This window comes from Micropterus salmoides, unplaced genomic scaffold, assembly GCF_014851395.1.
Source record: "Micropterus salmoides isolate LMB-PRFRI ecotype aquatic unplaced genomic scaffold, ASM1485139v1 Ms_hic_scaffold_2, whole genome shotgun sequence".
Taxonomy (NCBI): domain Eukaryota; kingdom Metazoa; phylum Chordata; class Actinopteri; order Centrarchiformes; family Centrarchidae; genus Micropterus; species Micropterus salmoides.
Genome location: NW_024041150.1, coordinates 7,770,945 through 7,792,314, shown reverse-complemented (window position 1 = coordinate 7,792,314; position 21,370 = coordinate 7,770,945). Strand labels below are relative to the sequence as shown.

At 48.3% G+C, this 21,370-nt stretch overlaps 2 protein-coding genes across 2 annotated transcripts in view; one reads left to right on the top strand and one right to left on the bottom strand.

Annotated features, from left to right (window-relative positions):
- Nucleotides 1-1,540, bottom strand: part of LOC119911308 (high affinity choline transporter 1-like) — a 3,592-nt gene extending 2,052 nt beyond the window's left edge. Inside the window, exon 1 of the mRNA XM_038730141.1 lies at nucleotides 1,486-1,540. Coding sequence (XP_038586069.1) covers nucleotides 1,486-1,540 — 55 coding nt within the window. The remainder of the gene's footprint in view (nucleotides 1-1,485) is intronic.
- Nucleotides 1,541-1,568: 28 nt separating this feature from the next.
- LOC119911333 (zinc finger protein 318-like) lies at nucleotides 1,569-21,370 on the top strand (the record flags this gene model as incomplete). The annotated part of the gene is given in 12 exon segments (XM_038730176.1): nucleotides 1,569-2,014; nucleotides 5,715-5,824; nucleotides 7,008-7,629; nucleotides 7,770-8,199; nucleotides 8,202-8,996; nucleotides 9,105-9,202; nucleotides 9,693-9,792; nucleotides 12,780-13,093; nucleotides 14,243-14,425; nucleotides 14,608-14,701; nucleotides 15,298-15,416; nucleotides 18,595-21,370. Coding segments are annotated over 12 exon segments (5,838 nt in total). The 5' UTR covers nucleotides 1,569-1,753.

Genomic DNA, 21,370 nt, shown 5'->3' with positions numbered 1-21,370 from the left:
TCATGTTGTGTATATGTGAGGTAAAGTACGTATAGATGGTGGAAACAAATTTCCTGTAAAGGACAATAAAGAATCTGGACTTTTGTGCTGAAAGACTTTTTTTTCCTCCCATAAACTGGACTTTATGCTGCTGACCGAGACTTGGCTTCATGTTGGTGAGTCCGCCTCCTTTTCTGAGCTTCTCCCTCTGTAGCTCCTTTGAGGATGAAACGCACTAAAGCGCTTTCAGAGCCCTGGTTAAACTCCACCCGTGCGCTCAGACGTGCATGTCGGCAAGCTGAGAGAAGGTGGAAGAAAGATAAAGTCAGAGTGTCATATGAAATCCTACAGCAATATCTATCTGACTATCAGAGAGCTGCACAATCTGCAAAATCTGATTTTATTTCTAAGCTGGTCGCCAACAACCTTCACCGGCCACAGGTTCTTTTTAACATGTTTAACACCATTACAAGTCCCTGAAACTCTGCTGCTATCACACCTACATGGACCTCTGTGACTCTTTCATAAAATTCTTTGTCGAGAAGATTTTTGGTCTTCGATCTTCTGTAACTGCATCCTGTGACCATGATCCCTCTGTCCTCCTGTGTGCATTCCCTCTCGTCTGATTAGAGAAGTCTTTGATACCGTTGGACCATGTATTTTAAAAAAGGAACTGTTCTCTCTAACTTCAGGCCCATCTCTAAACTGACTTTCTTGTCTAAAGTCCTGGAGAAAGTAGTTTTTACCCAGCTGCAAACATTTTTAATTAATAATAATGTTAATGAAAAGTTCCAGTCCGGCTTGGAACCCTGTCACAGCACTGAAACGGCACTTTTAAGAGTTTTTATGCCTTCATAACTTCCCGCCTTGACTATTGCAACTCCTTATATGTGGGCTCAGACAAGTCATCTACTCAGCGCCTGCAGTTAGTCCAAAATGCTGCTGCCGTCTCCTGACAGGAAAGAAGAAGAGGGACCACATCACGCCTCCACTGGCTTCCTGTTCATTACAGGATTGATTTTAAAATCTTGCTTTTAACTTTTAAAGGCCTTAATGGATTGGCTCCATTGTACTTAACGGAGCTTCTTCACGTTCATACTGCAGCTAGAGTGCTGAGATCCACCAATCTCCTCCTCCTGGATGGACCCAGGAGCAGACTTAAACCCAGAGGCGACCGAGCCTTTAGTGTATCGGCCCCTAACCTGTGGAACAACCTGCCAGTCCACATCAGAACCGCCCCAACTTAAAAACATCTCTATTCTTTGGCATTTCCTACGAGTTAAGTCTGTTATTATCCCTGGTGATTTTAATATCACTATATATCATTTACTGTATGTTAAAATGTTTTATTGCTGTACTTTTACTGTGTAAGTACTGTCTTATTGTAGTATTTTAACCTGTGAAGCATCTTGGTTGTTTTAAGTGTGTTATATAAATAAAAGTGATGTTGACTGATATTGATAAAAACGAACTAACTTTGATGTAATTTGATATTTTTTCCGCTACCCTGCAGACCGGTGTGGTGCAGTGACTCCTCCTCGCCGCAGGGGGCGCTGTGCATCTTTAAACTCGCGTTCCGCTCCGCCGATAAACACAAAGGAGGAGAAGAAGAAGGGCGGTCTGAATGTGGATCATGGTCGCTCTGTTCGGAATCAGGTCTTTGTGAAACACCGTGAAACCTGGTTCGGACTGAAAGAGTCCGCACGAGCCTTTGTTACGTTAAATAAAGCTCCAGAGTCCAGCAGGTGGACCCGGAGGATCTCTGCCGGAGGACATGTACCGAGGTCGGCCTCCGCCGAGAGGAGGCTACCCGCCGCCTTTCGAAGGCCGAGGTCCGCCTCCCGGGCCCAGGCCTTACCTGGTGCCGGGTTACAGAGAGGACCGGGGCCGGCCCAGGGCTCCGTACCACGCCGGATACCACGACCACGGTCCCCCCGAGTCCTACCGCCGCTCCCCGCCGCGCAGGAGGTACCCGTCCCCCGGCTCAGGGAGTCACCGAGGCGGCGAGTACTGGACCGGTGCTCCGCCGAGAGAGGTGGGTCAGCCGGGCTAGAAACCGGGTCTAATCAGTCTGAACATCGATACGAGTCCAAACCCGCTGTGGCTCCTGGTTCTGTCTCCTGAGGACGTGTCTGAGCTAAAGTTAGCCCCGGTTTGTTTATTAGCTTCTGTTCACCAAACTCCATTCAAAAATCTGTCAATTTAACAGAGCGGTGTTGTTTATCTGTGTGTAACGGTGATAATTGTAAAAACTTTAGTGTCCATTCTTAAATTTTCTCGACCGACACATCAAGTGTGAATAACATTTACATTTTAGCTGCGTGATCACACCTTTAAGGTCTAAACTAATGATCTTTAAAATGTTTGAAGTAAAGTTGTTTATCAGAGCTTCACTGAACTGACATGTTTCTGACCGGAGTTCCTCGGTGGTTGGCTTCAGGTAAACTTCCGGTCACAGGTGTGTTTTCAGCTTCAGTTACCAGTCTGGACAGGAGTCTGGCGGGTTAGTTAAACAGTTTACACACTTTCCAGCCATTTCACTTCATTTATCATAAAATCAGCTGGTAGAGACTGGACACCTGCTGCAGTCACGTGATCCGTCACCTGTAACTTCCTGTTGATGCAGCTGAAGGCGGACTGATCGATAACCCGGTTCTGGGTCTGAGCAGGGGCTGTGAAACACGTCCATCTCAAGGGGGACCTCTCAGAAAACTGTTCAGTTGTTCACATTCAAGTTTTATCTTTCTGTTGTCATGACAACTGCACCAGCAGTGATTTGGAGGAAGGTCCTCAGATCATTTAAAAACCGTCCTTGTTCCTGTTTGGGCTGAAGGATGAAGACTCGGACACAAGATGGCGGCCTGCGGCTGATCCGACCTGTATCGGGTTTGGACCACGTGTGAAAGTGGAAGAGATCCGAGTGAACTGTTCACGCTGTAAACACATCAGATCTAAATCACTTCTGCAGTCTGAACGCAGCCTGTGAATCCAGATTAACGCCAGCAGCTGTGCAACAATCCGTCGTCGTTCATCTCAGCGGACAGAAACATCGACTCGTCGTGTCGTGGTTGTTTTGCTATGACAAAATCCCAGGCCACTAATCTGCGAGTAGTCTGTCTCCTGACTCGTGTCCAAACAGCCACAGTCCAGATCTTACAAAAGACCTGGTCCTTCACCGGGCCAGTGCTGTCCACCAAAAACCACTCAAACCTGTTGCATGGTCTGTAGTTAATTTGTTTAAAAGAGTCAAAAACTTGTTGCGCTCTTTCCACCTCCTGCCCATGTGCAGCAAAGCGACTCGCCACCCAATCAGGAAAACACACAGAATGAGCTTCTGCGTTACTGACAACAGTCCAGCAAGCTGATTCTGACTCATCGTTTCCAGCCAAGACTCTTTTGTCGTATGGGACCGTCAGCTGATCCTGGGGCCTCTCTGCCTCTGAAGGTGGGGACGGGCCTGGTTTTATGGGTGGAAAGTAATTGTTGATATTAAATTATTGATCTAAGACGGACCCCGGAGAGAGCTGCAGGTTTAAGTCGCCCCCTGCTGGCTGCTGGAGAGGACGCAGGTTTAAGTCGCCCCCTGCTGGCTGCTGGAGAGGATGCAGGTTTAGGTCGCCCCCTGCTGGCTGCTAGAGAGGACGCAGGTTTAGGTCGCCCCCTGCTGGTTGCTAGAGAGGACGCAGGTTTAAGTCGCCCCCTGCTGGCTGTTAGAGAGGACGCAGGTTTAAGTCGCCCCCTGCTGGCTGCTAGAGAGGACGCAGGTTTAAGTCGCCCCCTGCTGGCTGCTGGAGAGGACGCAGGTTTAAGTCGCCCCCTGCTGGCTGTTAGAGAGGACGCAGGTTTAAGGCGGCCCCTGCTGGCTGCTGGAGAGGACGCAGGTTTAAGTCGCCCCCTGCTGGCTGCTGGAGAGGACGCAGGTTTAAGGCGCCCCCTGCTGGCTGCTATAGAGGACGCAGGTTTAAGGCGCCCCCTGCTGGCTGCTGGAGAGGACGCAGGTTTAAGGCGGCCCCTGCTGGCTGCTGGAGAGGACGCAGGTTTAAGGCGGCCCCTGCTGGCTGCTAGAGAGGACGCAGGTTTAAGTCGCCCCCTGCTGGCTGCTGGAGAGGACGCAGGTTTAAGTCGCCCCCTGCTGGCTGCTGGAGAGGACGCAGGTTTAAGGCGCCCCCTGCTGGCTGCTGGAGAGGACGCAGGTTTAAGTCGCCCCCTGCTGGCTGCTAGAGAGGACGCAGGTTTAAGTCGCCCCCTGCTGGCTGCTAGAGAGGATGCAGGTTTAAGTCGCCCCCTGCTGGCTGCTAGAGAGGATGCAGGTTTAAGTCGCCCCCTGCTGGCTGCTAGAGAGGATGCAGGTTTAAGTCGCCCCCTGCTGGCTGCTAGAGAGGATGCAGGTTTAAGTCGCCCCCTGCTGGCTGCTAGAGAGGATGCAGGTTTAAGTCGCCCCTGCTGGCTGCTAGAGAGGATGCAGGTTTAAGGCGCCCCCTGCTGGCTGCTAGAGAGGATGCAGGTTTAAGGCGCCCCCTGCTGGCTGCTGGAGAGAGAGCAGGTTTAAGGCGCCCCCTGCTGGCTGTTGGAGAGGACGCAGGTTTAAGGCGCCCCCTGCTGGCTGCTGGAGAGGACGCAGGTTTAAGTTGCCCCCTGCTGGCTGCTATAGAGGACGCAGGTTTAAGGCGGCCCCTGCTGGCTGCTATAGAGGACGCAGGTTTAAGGCGGCCCCTGCTGGCTGCTATAGAGGACGCAGGTTTAAGGCGGCCCCTGCTGGCTGCTGGAGAGGACGCAGGTTTAAGGCGCCCCCTGCTGGCTGCTGGAGAGGACGCAGGTTTAAGGCGGCCCCTGCTGGCTGCTGGAGAGGACGCAGGTTTAAGGCGGCCCCTGCTGGCTGCTGGAGAGGACGCAGGTTTAAGGCGGCCCCTGCTGGCTGCTGGAGAGGACGCAGGTTTAAGGCGGCCCCTGCTGGCTGCTGGAGAGGACGCAGGTTTAAGGCGGCCCCTGCTGGCTGCTGGAGAGGACGCAGGTTTAAGGCGGCCCCTGCTGGCTGCTGGAGAGGACGCAGGTTTAAGGCGGCCCCTGCTGGCTGCTGGAGAGGACGCAGGTTTAAGTCGCCCCCTGCTGGCTGCTGGAGAGGACGCAGGTTTAAGTCGCCCCCTGCTGGCTGCTGGAGAGGACGCAGGTTTAAGGCGCCCCCTGCTGGCTGCTGGAGAGGACGCAGGTTTAAGGCGCCCCCTGCTGGCTGCTGGAGAGGACGCAGGTTTAAGGCGCCCCCTGCTGGCTGCTGGAGAGGACGCAGGTTTAAGTCGCCCCCTGCTGGCTGCTAGAGAGGACGCAGGTTTAAGTCGCCCCCTGCTGGCTGCTAGAGAGGACGCAGGTTTAAGTCGCCCCCTGCTGGCTGCTAGAGAGGACGCAGGTTTAAGTCGCCCCCTGCTGGCTGCTAGAGAGGACGCAGGTTTAAGGCGCCCCCTGCTGGCTGCTAGAGAGGACGCAGGTTTAAGGCGCCCCCTGCTGGCTGCTAGAGAGGACGCAGGTTTAAGGCGCCCCCTGCTGGCTGCTAGAGAGGACGCAGGTTTAGGTTGCCCCCTGCTGGCTGCTGGAGAGAGAGCAGGTTTAAGGCGCCCCCTGCTGGCTGTTAGAGAGGACGCAGGTTTAAGGCGCCCCCTGCTGGCTGCTGGAGAGAGCGCATGTTGAAGGCTTCACTTCTCAGAGCTGGAGGTTTTGACACTAAAGAATGCGTTTTGTTACAGAGGTCTCCGTCACCGCGTGGACCTGTTCCCCTCGACCACAACCTGGTCATCACCGTCGGCAACGAGCTGACCGGACCATCTGGCCCCGCCCCCTCACGTCATCATGACAGGTATGAACCAAACGAATATATTTGGGTTATTATGTTTGTAGATGTCAACACCTGACAACAAACGTGGCAAAATGTTTATTTAAACGGAAGCGCAGTGCCTGAAGAAGAAGAAGAAGAAGAAGAAGAAGAAGAATACGGGGGTGTTTATACGCTAGAGCTGCAACTGACGATTATTTTCATTATCAACTCAGCGACCAACTGTTTTCACGATGAATTAATTGTTTAGTTTATAAAATGGCAAGAAATACTGAAATGCTCATCACAATTTTCCCAAAATAACATCTTAAAAACCCAAGTCTTTTTTTTTCCTTTTTTTTCTTTCTGTAAATGACAAAGAACAGCAGCAGTTCTTCACATTTAAGGAAAATGAAACCAGCAGAAGAAATGACATCATTAATGGATTATCACAAAAGTTGATAAATTTTCTTCCGATGGATTAATCGTTGCAGCTCTATAATATAAACGTCGCTGCTGATTTATGACATATCCTCAACGTTGAAAAGGCATTTTGTGCTTTTATTTTGTTGGTAGATTATGAATATTGGTGCTGTTTAAAAGAAAAACAGGAAAAAAGTTGCTTTATCTGAGGGGGAGTCAAACTGAAGTAAAATTATCTTAATGTTAAAGTCTATCTTGAAAAAGATAAAGTTGCAATATTTTGAGAATAAATTTGCGATAAAATTTATAATTTTACAAGATAAATTTAATATATTTAATACTTCAAGCACCAAAATCATAATTTTACATGTAAACGGTTTAACTTCTAAACTTTGGTGTAAAATTAATCTAAAGAGTGGCGAAACATACAGGTGAGAGGACAGACGTCAGGCCTCTAATATTTAATTCTAAAGTGGTAGTGGTAAAAATAACATAATACATCTACATAATGAGAGAGATATATATATATATATATATATATATATATATAAACTGTGTATCTTTACTAATTATATACATTTTATCTAATATTTAAAAAATAATAAAATGTTCACTTTAGGAGAAAAGTGAAATTGAATCGAATATCGATTAAATGTTTTATTTTAACTTGATAAATGTAGTTATTTTCTATGGCCCTGGGTAGTGTCTGCAGGTATAACTCTGTCTGTGTGTAGCCTGAGAGGCCAAACCCAGGGCATCTTTGGTTGTTAAATTCAGTCCACTTAAAGCCGGTGTTTTCCTACAGAGACTACCCTCCTCGACCCGAGCACGAGCGGGGCCGGAGCCGACCTCGCAGCCGGAGTCCGGACCGGAGCCGGGCGAAGAGCCTGGGACGGAGCAAGAGTCAGGTGAGGAGCAAGAGCCGGCCCCGGAGCCCGAGCCGCAGCCCGGACCGGAGCCGAGCCAGGGGCCGGAGCAAGAGCCGCAGTCCGGACCGGAGCCGTGCCAAGAGTCGGGGCCGGAGCAAGAGCCGCAGTCCGGACCGGAGCCGGGCCAAGAGCCGGGGAAGAAGCAAGAGTCGGGGCAGGAGCAAGAGCCGCAGTCCGGACCGGAGCCGGGCCAGGAGCCGGGGCCGGAGCAAGAGTCGTCCGCGTAGCAGGTCCAGGTCCAGAGGGCGGAGCCGAGGACGAAGCGGCAGCAAAGCGGCGAGCCACGTCCGCAATAAGAGCCGGCAGAGGAGTCGCAGCGCCAGCAGCAGCAGCTCGAGCTCCAGCAGCTGCAGCTCCGACAGCGACAGGGAGTCCAAGAGGGAGTTCAGGGAGCTGGACACGGCCCGGCGCCGGAAGGAGCTGGAGGAGATGCTGAGCCTGCCGACCAAGTCCATCCTGAAGAGACGCAACGACTCCGAGGACTCGCCAACTCTCAGGGTACGTCATTCTTGAAATCTTGTAACTGGATCAATAACGATAATAAAATGTTTAAAGAAGGACCACGAGGGTTCATTTAAAGAGAAGGTTCAGATCATTAAAGCACCGGAGTGTCACTCTGCTCTGTCTCTGTGTTTCAGAGTACAGAGTCCCCCAGGGGTCCGGAGGGGACCCACATCTCCCGGGTGGCCGACCAGCTGCTGCAGGCTGTTAAGGGCATGGAGCCTCACATGGTGGCCCACATGCTGTCCGAGCTGCGGTCCGACCCGCAGATGGCTCAGCGCGCCGGCCTCGACGCCGAGATCAAAGAGATCCTCAATCTGCTGGGGGGCCCGGCAGGGGCCATGGCTCAGGAGAAGACGGCGGATGATATTGATGACGAGGAGAAGTTCCTGTACGGAGACTCGGAGGAGCCCAAACCTGCACCAGCCCCCGAGCTGGTCCAACACCACGGGTTGGATCTGTACGGAGACCTGACGGAGGAGGCGCTGTACGGAGACTACCCGCCGCCGAAAGCCATCATTGGTCAGACGTATGGCCTCCCGCCAGGGGCCTCGCCTCACCTTCAGGCCCTCCCACCTTGGGGGAGGGGGACATGAGGTACGCAAGCCAACCCACCATCAGCCCTGACCAGAACATCAGGGTCCAGGTGCCGAACCCTGCTTACCCACCGGGGACGGAGCCACTTGAGGAGGGCGAGCGACAGGCTCTGGAGGAGTACGAGAAGATCCAGGACCTGCTGAAGACCATCGGCCTGGACCTGGGTGTGGGCGAGATCAGCAAGATGGCCGCCAGGACCAAAGAGCGGCTCCACGGGAGCAAGCCGCCTCCGAAGACCCCCACCCGCAGACGGTACTCCTCCGGCAGCTCTGACGGCAGCCGCCGCAGTCGGGGCCGTAGGAGGCGGAGCCCCAGCGGCAGCTCCAGCAGCAGCAGCAGGAGTTGTAGCCGTGAGAGGGGGGGCAGCTGGAGCAGCGACGACGACCGCAGGAAGAGCTTGGCGCTGCCCAAATTGCACAAAGCCAGAGACGTCAAAGAGATGAAGCCCGAGCGGAGTGACGCAGCTCCGCCTCCGCACAAAGAGCCGCTGCTACAAACCCCCGACCCCAACACCCACCCACCCCACCCTGGGGTGCCCATACCCACCTACCCCCCCTCACAGGTACACGGCATTATGCCCCCCAACTTCCCCCCGCCGGGTTACGGCCAGTATGGAAACTACCTTCCCTACATGCACCAGCAGTGGCCGCCCATGTACCCGCCCCCCAATATATCCTTGCCCCCCCCGACCAGCCCTGAAGACTTCCCCCCCAGTCTGCCCTACAAACAGCCCTACACCAAACCGGCCCTTGAGCTGGGGGCCAAAGGTCAGTATGACTGATGATTAAAGGAACGTTTCCCCCAGATGATTCCTGCTGCCTGTGTCGACGTCTTCAGAGCAGCCGTTTAACTCCTGGTGTCTGTTGTGTCCTCAGGTCCAAGGAGTTCTGTTCAGGACGGCGAGAAGGGAAAAGTCAGCAGCCACGACAGGAGAGTGTCCGAGGAGCAGAACAACGAGAGCCAGAAACAAAAGGTCAGGAATATCTGAACAAGCATTACTGGAGCTGTCTGAGTCGGCAGCCAATTTAATTTAATGTACACAGCAGCGGTACCGAGCAGGTCCAGACCGAAATCTCCCTTCCACAGGTAGAAACTTCGAGCAGAACTGTGACTCAGGGTGGAGGTTGAGGTTATGAATTTTTAATTCAATTTCAATTCAGTTTTATTTATATAGCGCCAAATCACAACAACAGTTATCTCACAGCACTTTTCATAAAAGAGCAGGTCTAGACCGTACTCTGTGATGCTATTTACAGAAGCCCAACAGTTCCCACCAAGAGCAACACTAGGCAAGTTAGCGCACAATGACAGTTTGTCGTAGTATCTATGTGCCAAGTTCATACATTGGAAGGCAGATTTCCTCTTAGGAAGAAGAAGAAGAAGATGCAGAGCAAACACAAGAGCTGCTGGCAGGTAGAGTAGGTGTCACCAGGTGAGTTGAACGTGACTGTTTTTGTGTCCAGGTTCTGGAGGAGAGAGAGAAGCTGAAGCAGGAGAGAGAGCTCCGGATGAAGAAAAAGGAATATTTGATGAAGGAACTGGAGAGACTCAGGAAGCAACAAGGTGGGCGCACTAAATGCATTAATCTGGTCCACTTTGAGAACAGAATTAAGAGGCTAGATGTATGAAGATACATCTCATAAACACATTGTACAGATATAAATGATGATGACTGCAAAAAATTCAACACGTTCATTTAATTTTATTTCGTACTTTTCCAACAACCCGACCCTAAATCAAAGAAGAAGGAAATTTCCCAACACCTTAGTGTTGTTTTTTTATTTTTAATGAACAGAAATTATTCTTCCTGTGAATAAAATCCACTTAATCTTATTTCCATACTTACATCGTAGAGTCTAGACTTCACAGCCTCTCTTCAGGTCAGACTCCAGACTGCAGCACTTTGTAAAGACAGAATTTAACCTGCCTGTCAGCTGCTCCCTGACCTTTGATTTACCGTAGAGGCTGCAATACATGTGCATTCCAAATTTAGCTGACAGTGGAACCTGTTCAAACCCTTAGCCAACGTTACGGTGCAAAGGCACAATTCAGTATCTCCCGAAAGTGAGCACACCCCTCACATTTGGCAAATATCTGATTTTATCTTTTCATGTGACAACACTGAAGAAATTACCCTTTGCTACAATGTAAAGTAGTGAGCGTGCAGCTTGTATAACAGCGTAAAGTAGTGAGCGTGCAGCTTGTATAACAGTGTAAAGTAGTGAGCGTGCAGCTTGTATAACAGTGGAAAGTAGTGAGCGTGCAGCTTGTATAACAGCGTAAAGTAGTGAGCGTGCAGCTTGTATAACAGCGTAAAGTAGTGAGCGTGCAGCTTGTATAACAGCGTAAAGTAGTGAGCGTGCAGCTTGTATAACAGTGTAAAGTAGTGTGCGTGCAGCTTGTATAACAGTGTAAAGTAGTGTGCGTGCAGCTTGTATAACAGCGTAAAGTAGTGAGCGTGCAGCTTGTATAACAGCGTAAAGTAGTGAGCGTGCAGCTTGTATAACAGTGGAAAGTAGTGAGCGTGCAGCTTGTATAACAGCGTAAAGTAGTGAGCGTGCAGCTTGTATAACAGCGTAAAGTAGTGAGCGTGCAGCTTGTATAACAGCGTAAAGTAGTGTGCGTGCAGCTTGTATAACAGTGTAAAGTAGTGTGCGTGCAGCTTGTATAACAGTGTAAAGTAGTGAGCGTGCAGCTTGTATAACAGCGTAAAGTAGTGAGCGTGCAGCTTGTAGAACAGCGGAAAGTAGTGAGCGTGCAGCTTGTAGAACAGCGGAAAGTAGTGAGCGTGCAGCTTGTAGAACAGCGGAAAGTAGTGAGCGTGCAGCTTGTAGAACAGCGGAAAGTAGTGAGCGTGCAGCTTGTAGAACAGTGTAAAGTAGTGAGCGTGCAGCTTGTAGAACAGTGTAAAGTAGTGAGCGTGCAGCTTGTATAACAGTGGAAAGTAGTGAGCGTGCAGCTTGTAGAACAGTGGAAAGTAGTGAGCGTGCAGCTTGTAGAACAGTGGAAAGTAGTGAGCGTGCAGCTTGTAGAACAGTGGAAAGTAGTGAGCGTGCAGCTTGTAGAACAGTGGAAAGTAGTGAGCGTGCAGCTTGTAGAACAGTGGAAAGTAGTGAGCGTGCAGCTTGTAGAACAGTGGAAAGTAGTGAGCGTGCAGCTTGTAGTGGAAAGTAGTGAGCGTGCAGCTTGTAGAACAGCGGAAAGTAGTGAGCGTGCAGCTTGTAGAACAGCGGAAAGTAGTGAGCGTGCAGCTTGTAGAACAGCGGAAAGTAGTGAGCGTGCAGCTTGTAGAACAGCGGAAAGTAGTGTGCGTGCAGCTTGTATAACAGTGTAAAGTAGTGTGCGTGCAGCTTGTATAACAGTGTAAAGTAGTGAGCGTGCAGCTTGTATAACAGTGTAAAGTAGTGTGCGTGCAGCTTGTATAACAGCGTAAAGTAGTGAGCGTGCAGCTTGTATAACAGCGTAAAGTAGTGAGCGTGCAGCTTGTATAACAGTGGAAAGTAGTGAGCGTGCAGCTTGTAGAACAGCGTAAAGTAGTGAGCGTGCAGCTTGTAGAACAGCGGAAAGTAGTGAGCGTGCAGCTTGTAGAACAGCGGAAAGTAGTGAGCGTGCAGCTTGTAGAACAGCGTAAAGTAGTGAGCGTGCAGCTTGTAGAACAGTGGAAAGTAGTGAGCGTGCAGCTTGTAGAACAGTGGAAAGTAGTGAGCGTGCAGCTTGTAGTGTAAAGTAGTGAGTGTTAGCTTGTATGACAGTGTAAAGTAGTGAGCGTGCAGCTTGTATAACAGTGTAAAGTAGTGAGCGTGCAGCTTGTAGTGTAAAGTAGTGAGTGTTAGCTTGTAGAACAGTGGAAAGTAGTGAGCGTGCAGCTTGTATAACAGTGGAAAGTAGTGAGCGTGCAGCTTGTAGAACAGTGGAAAGTAGTGAGCGTGCAGCTTGTAGAACAGTGTAAAGTAGTGAGCGTGCAGCTTGTAGTGTAAAGTAGTGAGTGTCAGCTTGTAGAACAGTGGAAAGTAGTGAGCGTGCAGCTTGTAGAACAGTGGAAAGTAGTGAGCGTGCAGCTTGTAGAACAGTGTAAAGTAGTGAGCGTGCAGCTTGTAGAACAGTGGAAAGTAGTGAGCGTGCAGCTTGTAGAACAGTGGAAAGTAGCGAGCGTGCAGCTTGTAGAACAGCGTAAAGTAGCGAGCGTGCAGCTTGTAGAACAGTGTAAAGTAGTGAGCGTGCAGCTTGTAGAACAGTGTAAAGTAGTGAGCGTGCAGCTTGTAGAACAGCGGAAAGTAGTGAGCGTGCAGCTTGTAGAACAGCGTAAAGTAGTGAGCGTACAGCTTGTAGAACAGCGTAAAGTAGTGAGCGTGCAGCTTGTAGAACAGCGGAAAGTAGTGAGCGTGCAGCTTGTAGAACAGCGGAAAGTAGTCATCATCAAAATAAATGGATGATGACACTAGCTCTGAGCTTTGTGTTTCCACATCGTTCAGCTGCAGGTATCACTGAGTGCCGGCATGTTGACATTCAGACAGCAGCTGATGGAGAGGAACACGTTTCTTGTATTTCAGGCGAGCTCCTGAGGAAGAAGCGGCGGGAGAAGGACGGCCACAAAGACCCTCTGCTGCAGGAGATCAGCCACCTGCAGGAGGAGGTCATGACTCAGATCTCCAACCTGCGCAAAGAGCACGAGGCCGCCGAGAAGAAACGCAACGAGATTGACAAGGTGGCGCTCATCCTCGGCCTGAACCCATCCGACCGGCCGCGCAGGACCGTTAAGGCGGCCGCGGACGAGGAGGACGAACCATCGCCACCAGAGAAGAAGAAACGGGAGCTGGAGAGGAGCCCTGACGGACGGCAGGCGGCTGGCAGCTTCACCATAAAGGTACAAACGCCTGCACAGGAGGTAAAACAGGAGCTTCTGCTCTAAGTCATAGCTAGGGTTCTTTACTGTCAGTTTATATTAGGTTGAAATACTCCCCTGAATTTATTCAAATTGATTTGAGAAACATTTCAAAACCTTTTTTGTTATAAAAAATGTAGGTTTGAACGTTGTGAACTGATGAAAGCTCAGCTAGATTAATGATGAAAAGGTTTACTCACCTGTAACGATCTGTGTGGACACTCTGATCATATTTTACTTTGCGTTTGGGGTTTGTAGTTTTTGTCGTGAACAGCATCAGCTGAAACGGGTTGCAGCGTTCACCCGAACGCTCGCCGTGAGTTACGCTTCGGTTTCCCTTCATACAGTCTGACAGATGCAAAGATACAGAGTCATACAGCGTGCGGAGGCTTCAAGTGACAACCTGTGATTTCAAAATCTATCTTAAATTCTCCAATAACAGCTGACGTTTAAAGTTACCTATAAAGTCTCACTGGCACCTTCTACTTGTTTTTTCACATTAAAAGCCTGCCGGGAAAGAAGGAGAGCATGTCCTTTCATCCACTGGAAGACTTTTAATGTGAAACATCTGTGCAGGAAGTGTTGAGTTTTATTGACAGTTGCTTAAGAGTGATTAAAGAAAGGAGGGCAAAGTAGAGCTTCCCCAGAAATCAGATGTCAGTAAATGTTTTGATGGTAATAAAAGTTTCTTGACAAGATGTTCTGATCTTGTCCCGTTAGCGTGAACATAGATAGCTCAGTAATTAGATGTTGCAACAACGAAAAATAAGTTTACTAGGAACATTGTAAAGTTCCTGAACTGGTAAGTTTAGACTTTTTCATGTGGACGGGATCATCGAAGGTTTTTCCGACTCTGAGGTCTCTGAGGAAAACAAATCCAGCTTAAACCTTAAAAGCGAGTTAGACGTCACTGTCTGTATAAAAGCGACTGCCGGATTCTCGCAAAGTCCGTGTTGATTAACATCTTTGAGACTGGAACTCAACAAAGGTAAGAAACTTTTCCATTTTCATATTTTGTGGAGCCGAGTTTTAAAGATGGAACTCAACTGTTTTTGTCTGAGTGAATCTGGACTTTGTGGACCCCCCCCCCCACCGCCGTGTTGACTCTCCTCCATCTTTGTTTCTTAGCAGACCTCAGCTGCGTTGTCGTCTTTGAGAGCGTCGCCGGACAAGCCGCCCGTCACCGGCCATGCTCCGCCCCCGCCCCCGTTTGAATACTATGACGCTGGAAACCACTGGTGCAAAAACTGTAACGTCACCTCTGGTTCCATGTTTGATTTTTTCACGCACTTGCACAGCAAAACGCATCGAAAGGTTTGTGACAGTTTTTATATTTTACAGCAATTTAAAAAAATATCTGTTTGCATTCGTCTTGCTAAGACAATAACTTCTTTTTTGATTTTGTCCTTTGGAAGTAGTCTGTTTGATATTCATACCTGGACAGTCCGTTATGTGTCTATTCTTTTTAACATTTACTTTTCCTTTTCCTTGGACAGACTCTGGACCCGTACGACCGGCCCTGGGCTTCCACTCCCAGCAAAACCGCCAAGAACACACTGTCAGAAGAAAAGCTGACAAAACCCGCTAAAGGTACTCGTACTGCATATTCAGCATTTCCCTGAACAGTCGGCATGACGCCGTTTTTTTCCCAGTGATGTTGGTTTCCGAGCCGCTGAATTTTGTTAGCCGTCTTCTGCTTCCAGGTTGAGCTCTGTGGATCTCTGCTGCAGTTTCTGTCTCTTAATGAAAACAGTGCTGACGAAGTAACAAAGACTCGTCGAACCTCAGAGGAGACTCCTGTCCACACTTCTGATGCCAATTCATTTGTTTTCTGTGTCTCATCCTCAAATGAAGGAACGCACTGCAGTAACCTTTGGAAAGGTGCTTTAACGTCTCTTTGACAGGTTTGTTAGTCTGCTCGTTACCAACACGAGTCCGTGTTTTACTACATTTGCCTCTGTGTCACTGAGCTGTTAGCACCTTTCCAGTGGTTACTGATCTGAAATAAGACCACTGAGCTATACAGCATCTTTTTATTCAATACTTCATAACCAAGTGTCACCTCTCTAACCTTCTCCTGTCCTGACAGGTACTGGAAATGGTGACGTCCACCAGGTAAACATGATTGGCAGTTTATTTTCTCGCCACCTGTGGGTCTGAAACGTGTGGCGTGTGTTTTGCTGCAGGTTCGGAGTTCTTGCTGCCTGTCAGAGGATTCTTCTGCCTGCTGTGTAAAGAGTTTTACGGAGATGCCATCTGTGCAGAAGAACATGTCACCACACATGCTCACAATGAGAAATACAAGGTATTTAACAGCTGGAGCGGAGAAACAGCTGGACAAACAGAGATAGGACAGAATCTGCCAGCTGACTTGTTTTGGCAATTAGGGGAAATTGTGGCCAGAATCCAAAAAACAAGTATGTTTGTTCTCCCGGCACTTTGGGGACGAGCTCCTGGAACTAAGTGTGCGCTCAGCTTAGGAGATGAGACCAAACCCAACACTTTGCAGAGACAACATGGCAAACAATTAAACCTGGGCCCTATTTTCACAGATGTTGAAATAACTAGTAGGTACAAAGAGTTTTTGAGAATTTGTGCAGCAGATGCTTCAGTCGGCGGCTGAACCGGCTGCCGTGGCTGCAATGTTTTTCTTTGGGGCAATTGCGCTCGTCAAAATGGTGTCTTTTTCCCACCGACCGGCTCAAACTGTTACACCAGGTGTCTGACAACATCATGAAGAGGATCCCTACGAGGGACTCTCGGTGACCCCCCTCGCTCAAGGACAGTTCTGGCTCTGAAATCTTGTTGTTGTAGCGGGAAGATGCCGGTGGAAATGTGAGTCAGAGTTGGAGAGACCAGTTTGTTATGTTGAGTAACGTCCACCAGCGTCTTCCGGCAACATCTCGCCATTCACAAGGGCATCCATTTCAGATCGAGAGCTGTCCATCAGTGAGACTTCAGCTTGTGGCAAAAAGAAGCACTTTTTGTGGACGCCCTTTTGATGGGCACAGTGACCCTGAATAAATACATTTCAGTCACTGCCGGTTCAGCTGCTGGCTGAAGCCATATACTGCACGGGTTGAAAACCTTATGTGCCTACAAGTCATTTAAAAACCAACATGTGAAAATAGGACCCAGGATTAAAAAATACAGAAATTCTTTTAATTCAACAATTAAGAACTCAGGACGTTTGTTGATAAGTTGGTTTCAGTGTGAATCTACCTATGTATTTTACTGCCAATTTTTCCATTGTTGTTAATACCACAACAGCAGTTGCCTACAAAACAGACTATAACAATTATCACCATTTTAATGACCTACTGTATATCCAAAAGGTTCTGGGTTTAAACAAAGTGGAAACACACGGCAGAACTTGGACCCAAAGCCTAGCATGGTTCTTAAAATTTCGGAGTTTGGGAAGCTCTGTGTTAACTGTTAAGTTCCTGCAGTGGAAAAGACCTGGTTGTGGAATCTAGTCAGATAGTTTTCTTGTCCGGGGTTTGGTACAATCTACCCATCACAACACAATGTTAAAATTCAACAGCAATATGTCTTAAAGAAACCATGTCCCTGTTACTCTGGGGACAGAAACATGTTTTCTGGTAGATATTAAGGGTCTGGGGATCACATGTCATGAATAATAATAATGATAACTTTAAAAACAAAGTGCTTTACAATAATCCAAGTCAGTAAGATCTTACAAAAGAGATAAAACTAGATAAATTCATTAAAAAAGTTACAATAAATAACATCAGTTGAGAAAAAGGTCAAGATAAAAGTGACTTTTAGAGTTTAATGGCTGGTAGAGATGCAAAAGATTTCCATGTTTACGACTTGCAAGACTCAGATGGCTGTATGACTGCAGAGTTTTGTGGTGCGAGGGTTCTAAACTCTGTGCATCGACAGTACAACAATACATCCATGAACTTGGAACATTTTAAGAAAAATCATAGTTCATATGGTAGGTTAATAAGAAAATAGATCACTTTATTACAAATACGATGGAGGAACAAAAGGACAAACCGACTCCTGGAACGATCTAGGATGCTTTTAAGGCAGACATTAGAGCAATGGCATTTTCCTTCTCAGCAAATAAAAACACAGGGATGAAAGCTAAATGCACCTCATAACGCTCGCCAAGCGGCTACTCCGACACGCCCTCAAAAACACTGAGCTGCAGCACACAGCTCCTCTCCCTTCCAAACACTGGCTACCCTCCAGGCAGTCAGTGGACATAAAGTTGTTCCTGTGATGTAGAGACAGAGCTCAGTTAAAATTTTACGGATGAAAGATACTTTTGTTACAGATTAATAACTCACCACTCTGAAACTCTTGTTCCAGTCCATGTTGCCAAACTGGTCGACAACATGTACAGCTGAACCCGAGCTGTTTACCGGCTTCTTGCTGACCCGCCCTTCTCTGCTTCTGATTGGCTAGTAGTCCTTAACTAGGAACTGCGCATGTGCAACTCCCAACAAAGATCATTTAGAGACAAGATATATCGCTCCATAGTTAAAACGAAGCCTTTAACACAGGGTGAAAACAGGAGCTGCAGTAATGTGCAGTATGACAAACATGGTGTTTTTTTAAATTGAAACCATCTAAACCTGTTCTGGTACAACCTCTAAATAAGATGAACCTGAAAATAAGCACAATACCACCTCTTTAAACAGGATTAAGAATGGTCACTTTTTAAAGACGGCCAAAAATGATAGATTTAATTCAAATAAAGCATTTTTATTTAATGACAACTGAACAGGATAAATATTTAGAAGCTCACAAAACAAATACAAGCAAACTATAATTCTGTAAAATGAGGATTCAAATGTATTAATCCGGAATAATAAACTCATCAACTACACTTTTACTACATATTCTTTCCATGAATATGTATGTCAATCATAAAACTGAGTTTTCCTGTTGTAACATCTTTAGTGAACCAAGGAGAGCCAAATCAAGGGAAACTGGACTATGTTGAAGATCCTTTAAGACGCCTCTCATCTAAGAGTCTCAGAATTTAGATAACATTTTTCTCCAGCCATTTGTTAAATAGAAAATATAGTAAATTGATATCCCATTGTGAAAGCAGACCGTTTTCGCAATGTTTATTATTATTTTTTATTATTACCACCAAACTCAGACAGGTGGGAGCTGTTTCAGTCCTGTGTGATCCTCGTTTGAAGAGTCAGACTGTTCATTTCATTATTAATAAAAACAGATCTTCAGGCTCATGTTCATAAGTCATCTTTACCTTAAGTCTGCCAAAAACACAAAATTACGCAGTTTTCTGCCCAACACTAGAAACAATATATTGTGAATTCCCACATAACATGAATGCAGCAATAACCAAAGTACTTGTTTTCACGTTCTTGTTAAAATGAGGTTCATTCCACATATAGTACTCAGTTATCTTACCACATTTCAAGTTTTTGATGTGTTTTATTGACACTCTTGTCTTTCTGTTTTAATGCCTCCTTCGCCAGAAACAAATGTATGAGAATCCAATGTATGAACAGCGGAGGAACCTGGACCGTCAGGCAGGACTAGCCTTAGAGACGAGTGGGAAGAAACGCAAACATGAGGACGATGAGAAAAGCAACAAAGACAAGGAGGAAAAGTCCAAACACAAAAAGGAAAAAAAGGACAAGGAGAAAAAGAAGGAAGACTCTGACACTGTTTACAAGGAAGACAAATCTAGAGTTAAAAAGGAGGAAGAAGAGGACAAGCTGAAGCCCACCAAGAAAGAGGAGGATTTTAAAGATGCCAAAGGTCTGGAAGTGGAGAGGCCTTCTTACAGCAAGAAAGATGAAGATGAAAAGTCTAAGTTCAGCAAAAAGGATGATAAATACCGCCACAGCAGAGAAGAGGAGGAGAGGGGTAAATACAGCAGAAGAGATGAGGACGACAGATACAAATACAGTAGAGAAGAAGAATGTCGGTATCGATATCGTAGGGAAGAAGACGACAGATACGATGACCGTTCCAAATATGGTCAGAGAGACGATGAGGACAAGTATAAACACGGTAAATATCCAGATTACAGATCCAAATATGACAGAGAGCGAGATGAAGGAAAACCTAAGGCTGAGAAGGAAGCTTTTAAAAGGCTCGAGCCAGGGAAACCAGTGGTCAGCAAGCCTGAACCACCACCAAAACCCTATGACCCGCCCAAAATCCTTTGTGGACCCAGTCCGGCCATGAGGGCAAAGCTCCGCAAGCAGAGCCTGGAAACTGGCAAACCAGTACCCGTGGCCACCACTGCTTCATTCGGAAAGTTTACATGGAAGAAGAGGGAGAATGTTCTGGCGAAGGAAGCAGAGAAAGTGGCCGCAGAGTTCATCAAGGAAGACGAAGAGGCTGTAAAGCAGAATCCAGTCTCTGTGGAGGATTCTTTCGCAAAATCTATGGCCGTTGCTAAAGAGATCGCCCAGAAGCTTGGAGGCCCGACCATGCCTCCTCCCTGGGTGTCCAATGGTGCCAACCGGGGAAGGATCCGGCCTAACCTCCCTGCACCGGCTGCAGTCCTGAGGAAAACCGCCATGATGGGTAAACCTGCACCTCTCAATACCTTCCTCTCCATAAGACCCCAAAACACCACTTTACTAGGTTCTCCTCCAAAAGACGAACTAGCGAAGCCACCAATCAGTTATCCTGGCCCATTCGAGGATATGCGTGCACCGATGGCTGGTATACCAGAGCCATTTAAGGCTACACTTCCACCTCCAGCATTTGAGGTTAAACCTGTGCCATCAGTATCTAAATCTGCACCATTTGAGGTTAAACCTGCGCCACCTGTATCTAAACCTGCACCATTTGAGGTTAAACCTGCGCCACCAGTTTCTAAACCTGCACCATTTGAGGTTAACCCTGCGCCACCAGTTTCTAAACCTACCCCAATCGAGGCAAGGCCTGTGCTGTCTGATGCTAAATCTGCATCATGTGAGGCTAAACCTGTGCCATCTGGAATTACCCCTACTCCATCCACAGCTAAACCTGCACAACCAACAATGATTAAGATAGTCTCTGATGTGGCCGCTCCCGGCGTTCCTGAGAGTGAGCAAACTCGTACGGTGTTTGTCAAGCCTCCACCTTTCATGAACCTAGGCGATGGAGCGCAGAAGTCTGAGAAACACAAGAGTCATCTGGCTGCAGCAAAAGCCCAGGACTTATTCGACATCTTCTACAGCAACATGGGCCAATCGGGTGCCTCCTCCATCACCAAACCACCAACAGACGTCAGAGCTGACGAGAGCAGCACCAATAAAAGTAAACCCTCTACCCCGCAAACACCAAAACCACAACCCCATTGTCAGCTTCTTGCCCAGTCCCAACCTCCAGCTGCGGCTGATACATCTACACAACTAGACTCGAACAATTCCTCAACCAGTCCCCAATCCCAGTCAGAATCAGACATCCAAATTGCTTCCGTTTGGTCCTTGCAGCCTACCCCAGCTCAATCACATGAGGTGGCCCCATCTGAAACCAATCCACGAACCACCCAACAAAAACTGAATCCACTAGCCCAGTCTGAGGCTCCTAGTGTACCCCAAAATCAGTCTGAGGCTCCTAGTGTACCCCAAAATCAGTCTGAGGCTCCTAGTGTACCCCAGAATCAGTCTGAGGCTCCTAGTGTACCCCAGAATCAGTCTGAGGCTCAGAGGTCACCCCAAACCCAGTCCTCCAGTCCTAAATTTCAGTCCAAAATCGCCCAACATACCGAGCCTTCCAAGTTGGAACCAACACCTCAAACTCTGTCTCCTCAAATCCAAACCGAGCCACAAGCTGAACCCCAACCAGACCAGGGCAGCCAGCCCCATTCCCATCCAGATAGCCATCCTGACACAGCTCCAGAACCTGAACCAAAACCAGGCCCCAAAACTAGAGGCAAGGCAACTCCGACAAAGAGAACCCCCCTTGCCCCCCGCCCAGCCCGACAAACCAGATCCCAAACCAGATACCAGACCCGGCGACAGCAGCAGAGCCAGCCTGAGCCTGAGCTGGCTTCAGGAGATTCTGACTCTGCAGCTTCAGACCAAAAAGGACTGGACACGTCTGATCCTGGCTCTGAGATGCATGCAGAGGAGGGGGTTCCCAGCGAGGGGGACCGTCAGATGATGGCGATAACCCCTGAAACCCTGGGCCTCCCCTCTGACATGACCTCTCTAGACTTTGAGTACGATTTTAACTTTGAATAGAAGCTGGATCGGACTGTGTGACAAGAATCTGAGGAGGCGGTTTCTTTTATAACTACTCAAATAT